The sequence below is a fragment of the Chiloscyllium plagiosum genome, unplaced genomic scaffold (assembly GCF_037043375.1).
Source record: "Chiloscyllium plagiosum isolate Xiang-an unplaced genomic scaffold, Cpla_swu_hap1 HiC_scaffold_12, whole genome shotgun sequence".
NCBI lineage: Eukaryota > Metazoa > Chordata > Chondrichthyes > Orectolobiformes > Hemiscylliidae > Chiloscyllium > Chiloscyllium plagiosum.
Window position 1 is genome coordinate 44,207,003 of NW_028270150.1, and position 17,355 is coordinate 44,224,357.

Here is a 17,355-nt window from a genome sequence, read left to right on the forward strand (position 1 = left end):
CGACAATATGGAAAATTGCCCAGGTACATCTTGTACATAAAAAGAACGACAATCCAACCCAGCCAATTACCGTCCCATCAGTCTACTCTTCATCAGCAGTGAAGTGATAGAAGTGCTATCAAACAGCACCTGCTCAGCAATAACCTGCTTACTGATGCCCAGTTTGGGTTTCGCTAGGGCCACTCAGTTCCTGACCTCATTACAGCTATGGTTCACACATGAACAAAAGAGCTGAATTCCAGAGATAAGATAAGAGTAACAGCTCTTGACATCAAGACTGTATTCAACAGAGTGTGGCATCATCAAGGAGATCTTGGAATCAATTGGTATCGGGGGCAAACTCTCCAGTGGTTGGAGTCTTAGCTGACACTTAGGAAGATGCCGAACAGTGTGGTGCTGGAAAAGCACAACAGGTCAAACAGCATCCGAGGAGGAGAGTCGACATTTTGGGCATAAACCCTTCATTGGGAATGTCATGATCGTCGTGATTGTTGGAGGTCAGTCATCTTAGCTCCAGTACATCTCTGCAGGAGTTCCTCAGGGTAGCATCTTAGGCCCAATCATCTTCTGTTGCTTCATCAATGATCTTCTCTCCATCAAAAGAACAGAAGAGGGAATGTTCACCAATGATTGCAAAATGTTCAGCACCATTTGTAGCAACTCAGATACTAAAGCAGTCCTTGTTCAAATGTAACAAGACCTGGCAATAGCCAAGCTTGGGCTGGACAAGTGGCAAGTAAAGTTCACACCACACAAATGCCAGGAAATAACCATCTAATTGTTGCGCTTTGACATTCAACAGTGTTACCATCATTGAATCCCCCATTATCAACATTCTGGGGCTTATCATTGTCCAGAAACTCAATGGACTAACGATATAAACACAGTGCTGACTCCCCAAAGCCTGTTCACCATCCACAAGGCACAAATCAGGAATATGATGGAATTATCCCCACTTACTAGGATGAGTATAACTCCAACAATACTCCAGGAGCTTGACACTATCCAGGATAAAGTAGCTCGCTTGATTGGCACCACATCTTCAGGCATCCACTCCCTCCACCACCCATGCTCAGTAGCAGCAGTGTGTACAATCTATGAGAGGACTGCAGAAATTCACCAAAGATCTTCAGGCAGTATCGTCCAAACCCACAACAATTTGCATCTAGGAGAGCAAGTGCTACAGATACTTGGAACACCATCAAATTCCCCTTCAAATCACTCACCGTCCTGATATGGAAATATATTGCCCTACCTAAACTGTCGCTGCCTCAAAATCCTTGAATGCCCTCTCCAGCAGCATTGTGGGCGTACCTACAGAAAATGGACTGCAGTGGTTCAAAAAAAAAAAAGAGGCACGGGGCGGCATGGTGGCTCAGTGGTTAGCACTGCTGCCTCACAGTGCCAGGGACCCAAGTTCAATTCCACATTCTCCCAGTATCTGCATCGGTTTCCTCTGGGTGCTCCGGTTTCCTCCCACAGTCCAAAAATGTGCAAGTTAGGTGAATTGGCGATGCTAAATTGTCCATAGTGTTCAGGGATGTGTAGGTTAGGTGTATTAGTCAGTAGTAAATATAGGGTAGGGGGAATGGGTCTGGGTGAGTTACTCTTCGGAGGGTCAGTGTGGACTTGTTGGGCCGAAGGGCCTCTTTCCACATTGTTGGGATTCTATTCTATTCTAAAGGAGTTCACCACCACCTATTCAAGGGTAACAGGCAATAAATACTGGCCAGCCAGCAATGCCCACGTCCGCTGAGTGAATAAAAAAAGACTTCCCTGTTCACAACTCTGTGCATCATATAAACAATTCCCTTAAAAAGCCTAAATAAATCTGATTATTTTTGGTACATGGGTTGCCAACTCAACTATAACTCTGTTGAAGCACTAAGTTTTAGGGTACATTTTAATGCTTACTTTTCAATTTCTTGTTCCCGGAATGCCCACTCATTTCTTTCCATTGCCTCCATCATCCTCTTCCTCTTCTCAAGTTGTGAGCGATCACTCAGTGGAGGCAGAGTAGCTTCCCAAGCACGCTTTGCTCGTGCACGTTCAATCATCTCCACTTCTGCTAAGCCTGCTGGTAAGCCTCGGCCTGCAGTCACAAGAAAATTTAAATTCATTAAGTAGCTGAAAGAAAGTTCTAAATATCAAAGCTTCTATAAGTATTAAAGGATTCATATGACAAGATTCCTCTTTGCTTTTTGGAGGCTTAATGTATACTTATTTATACAACACTGTACCTAAGTTGTACCAATATAATTTACATGGAACACGGGGTAACAGATGTCTGTTGCATAACACATTTTCTGTTCTGCAGATCAGAAACATCTTTGTGAAATATATGCTAATTTATGTCATAAAATTAGTAATTTTATACCACTTTCTTCAGTATGTTTGTTCTTAATTTTTTTCTATTTAAATTAGCCTTCAAGTAGTTAAACTGCAGTTCAGAAACTCATTATATACCATACTTCTCAAGTGTTTCATATTGTCTCGTACAGCTTATTCCAGCAGTCAAAAAATACTTGTCCCACCTGTACAGACTGCACTAATAATTGCAAGTTTCACAGTCTGACATTTTCTTTCCTCACTTTCTTTCTTCTTCTCTCCAAGCCTCGTAGTTTTAATAAAACATTATAAGCAGGCTGTGAAGAGAGAAAGAAGAAAGAAAATAAAAAGTAAAGAAAAACAGAGAAAAAAGACAAATGTTGTAATGTGCAATATTACCATGTCAGCATTCACAAGGCAGGAATGCATAGAGCTTTACAATGAGCTACTCTGTTTCGACAAATAAGAAAGCTACAAGCTGATATTAACAATTCGCCATTGCCTGTCACGTCAGCCTAAGAGGTTTAAAATGATGTACAATAATAGGAGAGGTGTCTGAGAAATTACCTGAATGCACAATTTCAGTACACAAAATATCAAGGTTTGTGAAGGTTTGTAGCTCAGGTTGAGGTTTAGGGTGTAGGTTTGCTCACTGAGCTGTAGGTTTGATATCCAGACGTTTCATTACCTGGCTAGGTAACATCATCAGTGGCGACCTCCAAGTGAAGCGAAGCTATTGTCTCCTGCTTTCTATTTATATCTTTCTCCTGGATGGGGTTCCTGGGGTTTGTGGTGATGTCATTTCCAGTTCGTTTTCTGAGGGGTTGATAGATGGTATCTAGATCTATGTGTTTGTTTATGGCGTTGTGATTGGAGTGCCAGGCCTCTAGGAATTCTCTGGCATGTCTTTGCTTAGCCTGTCCCAGGATAGATGTGTTGTCCCAGTCGAATTGGTGGTTTTTTTCATCCGTGTGAAGGGCTACGAGGGAGAGAGGGTCGTGTCTTTTTGTGGCTAGCTGGTGTTCGTGTATCCTGGTGGCTAACTTTCTTCCTGTTCGTCCTACGTAGTGTTTGTGACAGTCCTTGCATGGAATTTTGCAGATGACATTGGTTTTGTCCATGGGTTGTACTGGGTCTTTTAAGTTTTATTAGTTTTTGTTTGAGAGCTACTAGGGTTTTGAGGGGTCTTAGTAGTCTGGTTGTCATTTCTGAAACTTCTTTGACGTATGGTAAGGTGGTGAGGGTTTCTGGCTGTGTTTGGTCTGCTTGTCGTGGTTTGTTCTTGAGGAATCTGCAGACTGTATTTTTTGAGTATCCGTTCTTCTTGAATACGTTGTATAGGTGGTTCTCCTCTGTTTTTCGAAGTTCGTCTGTGCTGCAGTGTGTAGTGGCTCATTGGAATAGTGTTCTGGTACAGCTTCGTTTGTGTGTGTTGGGATGGTTGCTGGTGTAGTTAAGTATTTGGTCAGTGTTTGTCGGTTTTCTGTATACACAGGTTGTAGTTCCCCGTTGTCCTTTCTTTTGACTGTGACGTCCAGGAATGCAAGGTTGTTGTCGGTTTCTTCCTTCTTGGTGAATTTATGCCTGTGAGGGTGTTGTTGATGATGTTAAATGTCTCTTCTATCTTGTTTCGTTTTGTGATGACAAAAGTGTCATCTACATAGCGGACCCAGATTTTTGGTTTGATGGTTGGTAGGGCTGTTTGTTCTAGTCTTTGCATTACCGCTTCTGCTATGAATCCTGATAGCGGAGATCCCATGGGTGTGCCATTGGTTTGCTTGTAGATTATGTTGTTGAAGGTGAAATGGGTGGTGAAGCACAGGTCCACTAGCTTCGTGATGTTTTCGTTGGTATTGTGACAAAATATCAACTTGGATTTACCAATCAGTTTAGCATTAGAATTAATAAATATAATGTATGACTACTTCACAACTCAGATCAAAGGAACAAGGACCAATGCTTACCTCCATTACTTTAGACAGACATGTGTACGCAATGTTGCTACTGACCTCATCCTTCATTAATTTATTTTCTTTTCTCAAATTTTCTCTCCACCTATCCTGATTGTATTAACTCCTTGGTGAACAATAATTACAGATATATCAAGTGCCTTTTGCTGTCTGGCCCAAAGGAGCATTATTTATTTGTGATCCTAATTGGAATTGTTGGAAAGCTACAGTGTGTGTAGACATCACACCCAAGTTTAATTCTATCCACACTCAAAGGTGAACTACATGCAGAGTCAGCCAGAACCATGGGAAAAGCAATGAAAAGCACAGCTGTCTCTGTAATCTAACTGTTGTTTCAGTGTAATGACAAGCACCAAGGTCAAATGAAGTATCTCTTCCCTCAGCTTGCTTGAGATAAACCAACTCAACATAAATACAGAATCAATCTTAAGAACTTCCTAATCTGTATGGTTCACTTATTCACTACATGAATATTTTCAAACATTAAAATATATCTCATTTTAAGTTTTGAAGTGTTACTTTATTTGACAACACTCACGTCAGTTGCTTTTAAATCAAAACTAAGTACTCTCCCCTTTTAATGGTGCATTGAGTGAGTTTTGAGAAGATTTGTAGCTCAGGTTGAGGGTCACCATGATGCCAAGTGGCCTGAGTACTCTCAAACCCACCAACACACTAAAACAGCAGCTAATGAACTTGAAAGACCCTATACAGACAACAAGCAAAACTAATGTCATTTACAAAATACCATGCAGGGACTGTAACAAACAGTACGTTAGACAAACAGGCAGAAAACTAGCCACCGGGATACATGAACATCAACTAGCCACAAAATGACATAACCCTCTCTTCACTAGTATCCTTACATACAGATAAGGAAAGACACCCCACTTCAACTGGGACAACACATTCATTCTCGGCCAAGCCAAACAGAGACATGCATGAGAATTCCTAGAAGCATGGCATTCCAACCGGAACTCTATCAACAAATACATCGAATTAGACCCCACCTACCACCCCCTGAGAAAAAGAACCGGAAATAACATCATCACATGTAATGACATCACCATAGGAAATGACATCACCAACCTAAAGAAACCCAAATATATAAATAGAAAGCGGGAATCAGCAGCAGTGCTTCACCCGGAGGCCCACTGAATATGTTACCTAGTAGGGTTACGAAATGTCTGGAAATGAACCTTCCAGCTCAGCGAGCAAACCTACATCCAGAATGGTGCATTGAATTACATTTCTTTATTTTATGCTGCACATTTGATATTCAGCTACTGATATGACTGCATTGCAACAATGCAATGCAAAAGCAAATCAACTGGCATTATCAGAAATCAGAGTTATAAATGAACCGGAAGCTTAACAGAACAGTTACCACACTACAAAGAAATGAGGGAACAACATTTAAAATAGATATGAACTTGCTTGGAGTAAAAACAAGCGTCTCTAAATTTTTCAGATGTGCATTGTGGACCGACTCTAGTTAGTGAGTTGAATACTAATTAGAAAGATTAACCACTAGGGGTAATTACTTATACTAACTTTGCTTATTAGAATTAAATAAGCAGCTTTGAGGGCTCCTCAAATGATCCGACATTAGTACATTGCTTTAACTGTTGTGAATTTATTATGTATTTTCAGAAGTTGGTCCAGCTTATGACTCACCAAATTTCAATGCAGCAAGTGTAAGGAGTTCAGGAGCTGAACCAGGCCGCACAACATATTCTGGAGAGTATGGTTCAGTTTGCGTTTCACTGTCCCTGTAATCTGTTTGCACGGCCACAGTCCGTACAGGTAAAAATTGATCATCAAAATTTATAATGTTGGTTGGTGTGCCACCCCTGAAAACAGTTTACATAAAAATAAAGAGAAGAACAGTCATGGCAATAAACATAAGTTATATCCTTTATTTTGATTTTAATGGTGCACTTAGTTAAACCCAGAATGGAACTATACTATTAGAGGTAACAGTTGGCTCTCTAGATTCCTGAAGACCCAGGCTGTCTTAGTAGCAGATAAATGTTTAAAAATGTGTTGCTGGAAAAGCTCAGCAGGTCAGGCAGCATCAAAGGAACAGGAGAATCGACGTTTCGGGCATAAGCCCTTCATTTCCCCTCCCTCCATCTTTTCTCAGTCCCAACCCTCAGACTCAGCACCACCTTCTTGTCCTGCAATCTTTCTCCCGACCTCTCTGCCCCCACCCCCTCTCTGGCCTATCACCCTCACCTTAACCTCCTTCCACCTATCGCATTCTCAACGCCCCTCCCCCAAGTCCCTCCTCCCTACCTTTTATCTTAGCCTGCTTGGCACACCCTCCTCATTCCGGAAGAAGGGCTTATGCCCGAAACATCAATTCTCCTGCTCCTTTGATGCTGCCTGACCTGCTGCGCTTTTCCAGCAACACATTTTTAAGCTCTGATCTCCAGCATCTGCAGTCCTCATTTTCTCCTAGCAGATAAATGTTTCCCCATTTCATTCAAGAAAACCTGCATTCCTAAAACAGTTTACAAAGCCCAGGATATCGAAAATGTTGAGCAGGCCATCAAGTTTTTTTGAAATATATTCATTGTTTTAACATATGGAAATATAACTGCCAATTGTGTATTATTGCAATCAAATAAATTAACAGATAATTGGTTTTATTTTAATCACATTGTTTGAGGACAAATAGTGAGCAGGTCACACGGAATTTCATTAAAATAAAAAGCAAAATATGCTTGAGATCTGAAATAAAAGCAGAAAGTGCTGGAGAATTTTGGTAGTCTGACAGTATCTATGAAGGGACAAACAGAGTTAATGTTCCAAGTTCAATATGGCACTTCTTCAGAACTCATCAAATATCTTTAAAGGGTAATTGGACTTGAAACACTGACTCTTTATCTTTCCACAGATGATGACAAAACTGCTGAGATTTTTCACCAGTTTAAGTTTTTATTAGACAGAATTTCCTATTCTTTTTTACATAGTATTCCAAGATCATTAATATCCGAACTCAAAGGGGTGACTGGGTCTTGGCTGAATGTACCACCTAAAAGATAGAAACTCCAAAAGTCCAGCAGTCCGTGAGTACTACACAGAAGAGGAAGCATAAACTATATGCTCAAATCCCAGGTGTGGTATGAACCCTCAATGTGAGACAAAGTCATGAGCCTTACAGTGAGGCAAGGCTGACAAATACAGGCAAAACTCCACAAAAGAAAATAACTGCAGCAGAAGTTAACACCCTCTTGTGACAGGTTTGGTAGCAGGGCATTTAATATGCCAGGAAAGTAGCACATGGGGGCCCCAGCATACTCCCACCTTTGCCTTGATCAAGCCAATTGCAGGACCTTAAATGGATAGTCTTGTTGCCACACCACCAATTGAGACGTTTACTTAATGGCGCTTCCCATTTGCCTTCACTCACGTGGACTGGATTCATTGGCAATCCTGGGTCTCTGATGGGTGAATTATTGGCAAAAACCACTACCGAGCAATGAAGAGCTGCCTTTGATTGGCCGGCAGTTCTTGGCAGATAAGTCTTTCACTCCTGAGTACTTGATTCTGGGAAGGTCCACTACTGTTCAGCTGAGTGCCTGATTGGCATTTACTACTGTGGATCTTCCTAAAAGGGGTTAGCCTGGGGATTCTCATCTGCTCTGCAGCCATAAATGACATTAACTGGAATAAATTCATCCCTGTGTTTTTCTCCTTTAAAAGATTAAGACAAGTAACCATTTCATTCTTTTGCTGGAAGACTGATTATTTGAATCTCTCCACATACTGTCATTTTCCCTATTAAGTTTCCATTCCTATTTTCATTGTATTAGCTATTATGTAAGAATTCATTGCTAACTTTTAAAACCTACAGGAATTTTAAAATTTGCACCAACATCATTGTTAGGTTTTCACTTCAAAGCACAAAGTATTGTCGATGTATGAGTAAGAACAAAGTGGTCAACCTTGATAGCTTTGCTATAAGTAGCAATTCTTCATGTCTGAGGTGAGACAGTAGAAATGGGATACTGTTCAGCTGTGGAGTATAGCATAGCTACACTTTATGCTCTGTATTTGTGGGAACAGGTACACTTTTCAGAATAAACATGTTGGACAGCAATCAAGTAAATTAAGATTTTTCCTCTCTTTAGGCCTATGCAGTACCTGCCAGTGCGCATGCTGGCAAAATAACAGAAATAATGCATATATCACCACTAATTTCCTTTGTCAGTCACCTTAAATCTGAGTTCTCTAAATAACACCACTTCAAACAATTAAAAGCTTCTGAGTTTGTTTAACATAATAAATATTACTATAGACAAGAGTTTAATCATGTTCATAAAATATTGATGAATCATATACTTTTCATTTTCATTAAGTACATTAAATTTATCTTTAGGATGTCTGACCTTTCTTCTACCCATGATGAGAATATAGTTACTGTTCCATATAAACAGCACATTTAGATCATAAGAAGCATTTGTTGCCTTTATTATTGTATGACCACTTCACAATACTTGCGACAGCTGAAAACTGGTGAAGTCTGAAATGGTAATAAGGAATTCCAAAAATCATGAAAACCATTTATATTTATAAAATTCAAATGCTGCTTTTTCAAGGAACTCTAAATTAAACTATGCACATTTTAGCTAGCATTCTAGTATGGTATGTCATGCTTCGTACTTTTTCTCCTACCAACATCATGAGTGAATGGTTCCTAGCTTTGGATCAAAAGGCTTTTCACAACAAAATTCAAATGGGCACTAAAAGAGGACTAGAAGATCACAAATATTCACCCCTGTTAAAAATACGGGATAGGATAAATCTAGCAATTTCGGGATAAGTCAGCTTAACAGCAATGATGACAAAGCTTTTACAGACAACATCAAGAAAAATCAAGAGGGAAAGGAGGTGAGACTTGCCTCAAAGAGAGAGTTTTGGATTTGTCAACATCCATGATATAATTTCAATGTCGGATCAAACCTGGTTTATGAAGTGATCAAGACCTGCCCAGTACTTTATAAACCTTTTGGAGTTAAGTAAAATATTGAGGGAGAAATATTGCTTCTAGTGATGCCCTCTAAATATTTTCATTTTAAGTTTTGCAAAGACCCTCTCCAAATTTGCTAGTGAGCTAAAATAAAAGCCCTTTTCTGTAATGCCCAACTGCAATCGTCCAAGATCTCTATGCTTTCCTAATTCAGAGACTGGCATGTCCCCCAATTTTAATTACTCCGCAATTAATGGATACATCTTCAGATTCTAGAACTTGAATTTTCAAATTCTTCCCCTAAACCTTTTAGCTTCTCTACTTCTCGGTCCTCCATTAAGATGGTCCTTAAAACTTAGAATCACAGAATCCTACAGTGCAGATAGAGGCCATTTGGCCCATCAAATCTGCACCTGCCCTCCAAAGAGCAACCCAGCCTATTCCTGTGCCCCATTTTTACCATAGTTAACCCATGTAACCTGCATACTATGGGAGAATTTAGCATTGCCAATCCACCTAACTTACACATCTTTAAACTGTGGGAGGAAACCGGAGCACCTGGAGGAAACCCATGCACACACAGGGACAATATTCAAATTCCACACAGTCATCCAAGGTTGGAATTGAACCTAGGCCTCTGGTGCTCTGAGGCAGCAATGCTAACCATGGTGCCACCATGCTGCCCTTTAAATTTCATCAGGACCTAAAGGGCAACTTTTTCACACAGAGGGTGGTACATGTATGGAATGAACTGTTAGAGGAAGTGCTGGAGGCTGGTACAATTACAACATTTAAAAGGCATCTGGATGGGTATATGAATAGGAAGGATTTAAGAGAGATATGGGCCAAGTCCTGGCAAATGGGATGGATGAGTTGGACCGAAGTGACTGTTTCCATGATGTACATCTTTATGACTCTATGACTATACCTGCTGTGATCTGGTTTAAACCTTCAGCCTTATCTTTGCTAACCTAATGACATTGCCATTACACCACCATCCTCCTCTATAGAATCCTTACTGTATGGAAAGAGGTCACTTGGCCATCCAGTCCTCATTGACCGTCAGTACAGCATTGCACCCAAACCTTCACCCCTATCGCAGTAACTCCTCAGCTCGTACCATGCCTACTCCACCTACCCTATCCTGCACATTTTTGGACAATGAGAGGAAACCGGAGCACCTGGAGGAAACACAAGCAAATTCCATGCAGGCAATCATCCAAGGCTGGAGTTGAACCAGTGTCCCAGGCACTGAGGCAGCAGGGTTAAACACTAAGCCATCACGCCACCATGTTTATTGACTATTGTATAGCACCAATACTAAAATATAGCTATAGCTTGACCAATTAACCAACATGCAGTAGGGGAAGCAACAGTTTAAAGGCAATAGCTTAGAATAGGCTAAACCAGCATGAGGAACTGCCATGCAGACAAAACCAAAGAACAAGGTTACAGCTACAACCACACAAGATGACATATCACAATACTCCAAATGGGTAGGTGATTTGATGAAGAAATATACAATGTTCCAGACATTATACACTTAGTGGTAAGCTCCTGAGGAATGTTGCTCAACGAAGAGACCTTGGAGTGCAAGTTCATAGTTCCTTGAAAGTGGAGTCGCAGGTAGTCGGATAGTGAGGGTGGCATTTAGTATGCTTGCCTTTATTGGTCAGAGCACTGAATATAGTAATTGAGAGGTCATGTTGCAGCCGTACAAGACGTTGGAATACTGCATGCAATTCTGATCTCCCTGCTTTAGGAAGGATGTTGTGGAACTTGAAAGGGTTCAGAAAAGATTTACAAGGATGTTGCCAGTTTGTGCTTTAGGGAGAGGCTGAATAGCTGGAGCTATTTTCCCTGCTGCATCAGAGGTTGAGGGCTGACCTTATCGAGGTCTATAAAATCATGACAGGTTTGGATACGGTAAATAAACAAGGTCTTTTAACTTGGATGGGAGAGTCCAAAATTAGAGGGCACACGTTTAAGATAAAAGGAGAAGGATTTAAAAGGGACAATTATTTTCCACACAGAAGATGGCGTGTGCATGGAATTAACTGCTGGTACAATAACAACATTTAAAATGTTATCTAGATGGGTATATAAATAGTTAAAAATCACACAACACCAGGTTATAGTCCAACAGGTTGAACTATAACCTGGTGTTGTGTGATTTTTAACTTTGTGCACCCCAGTCCAACACCGGCATCTCTAAATCAGGTATATAAATAGGAAGGGTTTACGGGACATGGGCCAAATGCTGGCAAATGGGAGTAGGTTAATTTAAGATATCTGGTCGGCATGGACAAATTAGACCAAAGGGTCTGTTTCCATGCTGTACAACTCTATGACTCTATAACATGTGTGAGTGATTAGATCAAAAAGTAGTCTGACCAAATTATCCATAGTTAGTTAGTACAAAGTGACCAGAGAAATACAGGGGTACAAAAGAATGCCTTATCGTTTAAAACCGGAAGGAACAAGCATAGTAATAGTGAGGACCTAGCATCAACATAAGGATAACCCAAGTCAGGGGCTCAGAGAAGACAGTGACAACTTAAGGACAACTGTCAATCATGTGCCCTAGGTCAGGGAGCTAGGGAACAGGAGTACCCTCCAAACCAGAGCCTGATCATCTGTTGACTGGTATGTTCTGTACAAGTAGTAAGGCTGACACATTAGTGATTCCCATAAGTAGTTAGTATAACTGATATTGCCTCTTAAGCATTTATTTAATCACTGCCATTTCACTTTGTGCAAAGAAATATTCGTAAAAGGCACAACACCCTGTTATCTCTTTATGTGGCTCAATACTAAATTATGTGTGATATCCCATTAACTCTCCTTTAAAGCACCTGGGAAAGATTTTGCTTTATGAAAGATGCTATGTAAATCCAAATTATTGGAGAAGTATCAGGATTTCACTTTAATCTAGAATTCACAAATACTAGTTAAAACCAATACAGTACTGAAATTAATAATTTTGGTTCAGTAACTATTTCCATTCTGAAGAAGTCTTATCGGACTTAAAACATTAACTCTGTTTCTCTCTCCATAGATGCTGCCAGACCACTGAGTTTCTCCAGCACTTTGTTGATTTTCCCGCATCCACAATATTTTAATTTTATTATTAAGTCATTTTCCTTCCCAACAGCATCCTCCAGAAAGCAGGTTACACGCTAAATCAAAGTTTATCATGAATGTCTATAAAAAATTAATATGAACTTACTTGGAAACGTCCAGAATTGCATTCACAGGTAACTGTTGAACAAAGGGAATAATAGGTCTGTAAAGCAAGAGCAAAATATTATTATTAACAATTACAATTTAAGTCAACTGATATTATTCAAAAGTCATTTTCAAAACTTTCTCTTTCATTATAGCCTCCTGCCACTGAATTTATTTATTCATTCAAGAGAAAAAAAAACAAAAATATTATTTGACCTCTATTAATGTACTGCATTCTGTGACCATAGGACAATAAAACACAGAAACAGTAGTAGCTCATTCAGCTCATCAAGTCTGTTCTGCCATTCAATGTGATCACATCTGATCTGACAATTATCAATGCCACTTTTTGGGCATGTTCCCTGTATTTACTCCATCAATTCCCTTACAGATTATGAACCTGTCTATTTTACCCTACAACATACTCAACAACTCAGTCTCTATAGCCCTCTCAGGTGAAGAATTCCAGATTCACTCCACCCAGAGAAGAAATTCCTCCTCAGTTTTATCCTAATTGGGTGACTCTCTACTCTGAGATTACACCCTTTGGTCCTAGGATCTCCCACAAGGGGAAACAACCCCTCAGCATCTACCTCTAACTTGTAGTCCCCTAAGAATCTTGAATACTTCAATAAGGTCAACTCACATTATTCTAAATTTCAATGAGGACAGGTCTAATCTGCTCAATCTCTCCACAAAATCCCTCCAAACTCAGGATCATTCATGTATACCTTCTCTGGACTGCCTCTATAGAAAATAAAGAGCATGAAAACATGGGAAGGGTTAAAGCATGAAAACCACTGGCAATCTGTGGTCTGTGGAAGGCAGGATGGGATAAGAATAGTGGAATGCTCTTACACCAATTAGGAGAGTAAGGTTAAGGCTGAAAGGTCATTATGGTGAGATGAGATAACACAAGTAATAAAGCAAGTTTCTCTGTTAAGTGTTATTATGACAGGATTGGGACCATAAATATTTGGGACATGACAGTAAAATATCTAATTAATAGTTAGTAGAGTCAGCTTGAGACAGGAGATTATTATAATAGATGGAATAGCTAAATATCTCTCATGAAAGGTTAGTCTGGAATGGAAGTTCACTGTAGCAAAGTTAGCAATAAATATCTAACCATGACATTAGAATAACATTAAGTAGAATGTACAACTAAAGAGACAATGGGAACTAACATCACTGGTTTATTGTGTAGCTAGAGTGAGGTACTTTGATTAATATAGTTGGACATGCTGATAAGCTAATAGAAACACGATAAGAAAAGATATAAAAATCCATGGACCCTGAGGTTCGTGGGCATTCGAGAATCTGCTTTCTCAGTGTCACGGTTTTTTGTTTGCAAATAAAAGACCTACTTCTTGAGGAACTCTCTGCATCTCCTGGTGATTCTCTATATTTTCTTCACAACACCTCCATATATCTTTCCTTAGATAAAAGACCAAAACAGTTTCCCACATTGTAGGAGTGGTCTAACTAGTACCTTGTATAGTTTTAGCAAGACTTAAACATGTTTATATTCTATTATCTTTGAAAGAAGGCCAACATTCCATTTGCCTTCCCTATTACCCACTGACCTTATCATAGAATCTCTACAGTGCAGAAGGAGGCCATTAGGCCCATTGAGATTGTCCCATCCATCCAAAGAGCATCCCACCCACATCCAACCTCTTACCCTCTCCCTGTAGCCCTGCATTTACTATGGCTAATCCATCCAGCATGTATATTCCTGGACACCATGGATAGATTTATCATGAACAATCCAGCTACCCTGCAGATCTTTTCGTTGTGTGAGGAAACCAGAGCATCTGGATGAAGCCCATGCAGACACGGGAAGAACTTGCAAACTCCACACAGACAGTTACCAAAGGTTGGAATTGAACCCAGGTCCCTGGCACTTTAAGGCAGCAGTGTTAACCACTGCACTAAGATAGGAGGTGTAGATCATGCAACTCTTTGAGCCTGCTCTGCCATTCAGTATTAACTTGCAATCTATCTTATTATGATTTATAAATGAGAATACAAAATCCTTCTATACAGCAGTGCTCTGCAGTATTTTTCAATTTAAATAATAGTTACCTCCTCTATTTTTCTAGCCAAAGTAAATAACCTCACAATTTCTCACATTACATTTCATTTGCCAACTTGTTGTGCACTCAAACTGCCCACATTCCATTGTAGGGTTGATGTCATCCTCATCATTTGCCTTCCTCTATTTCTATTTCTGTATCTTTTGAACAACCCTACCCCCACCCATTGTGAAACAATTCCCTTTGCAGAAGGGCAGAGGCCTTAATTGGCTGCTTAAATGGGTCACTTGGACTCTCTGTTGTTGGCGCATCTGCCATCTTCCCTGTCACAACATTAATAAATCAAACTGCCAGTATTTCTCTGCCTCTCAGTCTCCAAATACCTCGTACAATTTCGCTCACAATCTCTGGGTTGTTAGTTTATTATCATAACCACATTACTATGCTTTATATTTGTGCTGGCTTCCTTTTTAAAATGAGACAACTATCAGTTCATTGCCAGATATTTCACTGGTTGGTGTTGATAATTGATAATCTATTAGATGTTTCTTTAAGTGATTAATAGAAACAGATTAAACATTTATGTTGTTTATCGTAATTTAGAGCAGAATCTTCTTAACCTTGAAGGAGGTGGGCAATGACAAGCTAGTTAGAAAATACTGAGAGATTGGAAACATTAGCTTCTCAATGTAGAGAAAGAAAACAACTAATTTCCCACCCAAGTTTTTACAGGAAGTTGAGAATCTCACTAGTGAGTGGAGAGAAGTCTATTTGCATTTTTTTGTTATTCATATGGGGATTGCTAGCTAGGCTAGCATTTATTGCCCATCTCTAATTGCCCAGAAGGCAGTTAAGAATCAACCACAACCAAAGATACTAGACAGCAACAATTCACAATATGAAAGTCTAACAGGTACCTGGTAGCTCCAGGTTGGACCAGATATTTAAGAAAAGTAAAGAATTACTAAAAGGAGGGAAAAATTAGAGTATGAGAGAAAATTAGTCAAACATATAAGAACAGATAGGAAATGTTTTTTCAGATATTTAAGAAAGAAGTTAATAAAATTAGTGTTGGTCCTATAGAAAACAGTCTCAGAAATTAGTAATGGAGGAGAAAAAGATGGCTGATGAATTGAACAAATATTATACATCTTCACTACAGACAATACAAGTAACATCCTAGAAATAACTGTAAATCAGGAATTAAAAGGGATGGAGGAACACAACAAACTACAATTTCCAGGGAAGTTTTACTGAGTAAATTGTTGGAACTGTCCATTGAGAAGTCCCAGGGCCTTATGGATTTCATCCTAGAGTCTGAAAAGAAGTAGCTAGTGAGATCATTTTCTGAAACTCATTCGATTAGGAAAATGGCTAACATGATTCCTTTAATGAAAAGAGGGGAAGTGGAAGAAATCAGGAGTCTGCAGGCCATTTAGCTCATTATTTGGCAAAGGGAAAATGTTTGAAGCTATTATGAAAGACATTACAACAGGGCAGTGGGTTGGTTAGCTTGGTTGGCTGGACAGCTGATTTGTGACCGCAATTTCCCTTCCCACGTGGTTAAAGATGCCCTCCAACGCATCTCATCCACATCCCGCACCTCCGCCCTCAGACCCAACCCCTCCAACCGCAACAAGGACAGAACGCCCCTGGTGCTCACCTTCCATCCTACCAACCTTCGCATAAACCAAATCATCCGCCGACATTTCCGCCACCTCCAAACAGACCCCACCAACAGGGATATATTTCCCTCCCCACCCCTCTCCGCCTTCCGCAAAGACCGTTCCCTCCGTGACTACCTGGTCAGGTCCACGCCCCCCTACGACCCACCCTCCCATCCTGGCACTTTCCCCTGCCACCGCAGGAACTGTAAAACCTGCGCTCACACCTCCTCCCTCACCTCTATCCAAGGCCCCAAAGGAGCTTTCCACATCCATCAAAGTTTTACCTGCACATCCACTAATATCATCTATTGTATCTGTTGCTCCCGATGCGGTCTCCTCTACATTGGGGAGACTGGGCGCCTCCTAGCAGAGCGCTTTAGGGAACATCTCCGAGACACCCGCACCAATCAACCAAATCGCCCAGTGGCTCAACATTTCAACTCCCCCTCCCACTCTACCGAGGATATGGAGGTGCTGGGCCTCCTCCACCGCCGCTCCCTCACCACCAGACGCCTGGAGGAAGAACGCCTCATCTTCCGCCTCGGAACACTTCAACCCCAGGGCATCAATGTGGACTTCAACAGTTTCCTCATTTCCCCTTCCCCCACCTCATCCTAGTTTCAAACTTGCAGCTCCGCACTGTCCCCTTGACCTGTCCGGACTTGTCCGACCTGCCCAGCTCCTTTTCCACCTATCCACTCCACCCTCTCCTCCCTGACCTATCACCTTCATCTCCTCCCCCACTGACCTATTGTACTCTATGCCACTCTTTCCCCACCCCCACCCTCCTCTAGCTTATCTCTCCACGCTTCAGGCTCTCTGCCTTTATTCCTGATGAAGGGCTTTTGCCCGAAACGTCGATTTTGCCTGTCCTCGGATGCTGCCTGAATTGCTGTGCTCTTCCAGCACCACTGATCCAGAATCTGGTTTCCAGCATCTGCAGTCATTGTTTTTACCTAGCTGATTTGTGATGCCAAGTGACAACAAAATATGGGTACAATTCCAGAACTGGGTGAGGTTACCATGAGGGATTCTTCTTCTCAACCTCTCTCCCACATGAGGTGTCGTGACCCTCAGGTTGAACCACCAGTCATCTCTCTGTAATGAAAGAACATCTCTATGGACCAGTAGGATTATGTTGACTG

At 40.7% G+C, this 17,355-nt stretch overlaps 1 protein-coding gene across 2 annotated transcripts in view; it reads right to left on the reverse strand.

The window, feature by feature from the left end:
• Positions 1-17,355, reverse strand: part of cfap91 (cilia and flagella associated protein 91) — a 111,959-nt gene that overhangs the window by 64,816 nt on the left and 29,788 nt on the right. For both annotated transcript variants that reach the window (XM_043701005.2, XM_087992732.1), the window contains 3 exons: positions 12,506-12,562; positions 5,976-6,151; positions 1,915-2,092 (listed from right to left, as the gene is read on the reverse strand). In XM_043701005.2, the coding sequence (XP_043556940.1) occupies positions 1,915-2,092; positions 5,976-6,151; positions 12,506-12,562 (411 nt within the window). The remainder of the gene's footprint in view (positions 1-1,914; positions 2,093-5,975; positions 6,152-12,505; positions 12,563-17,355) is intronic.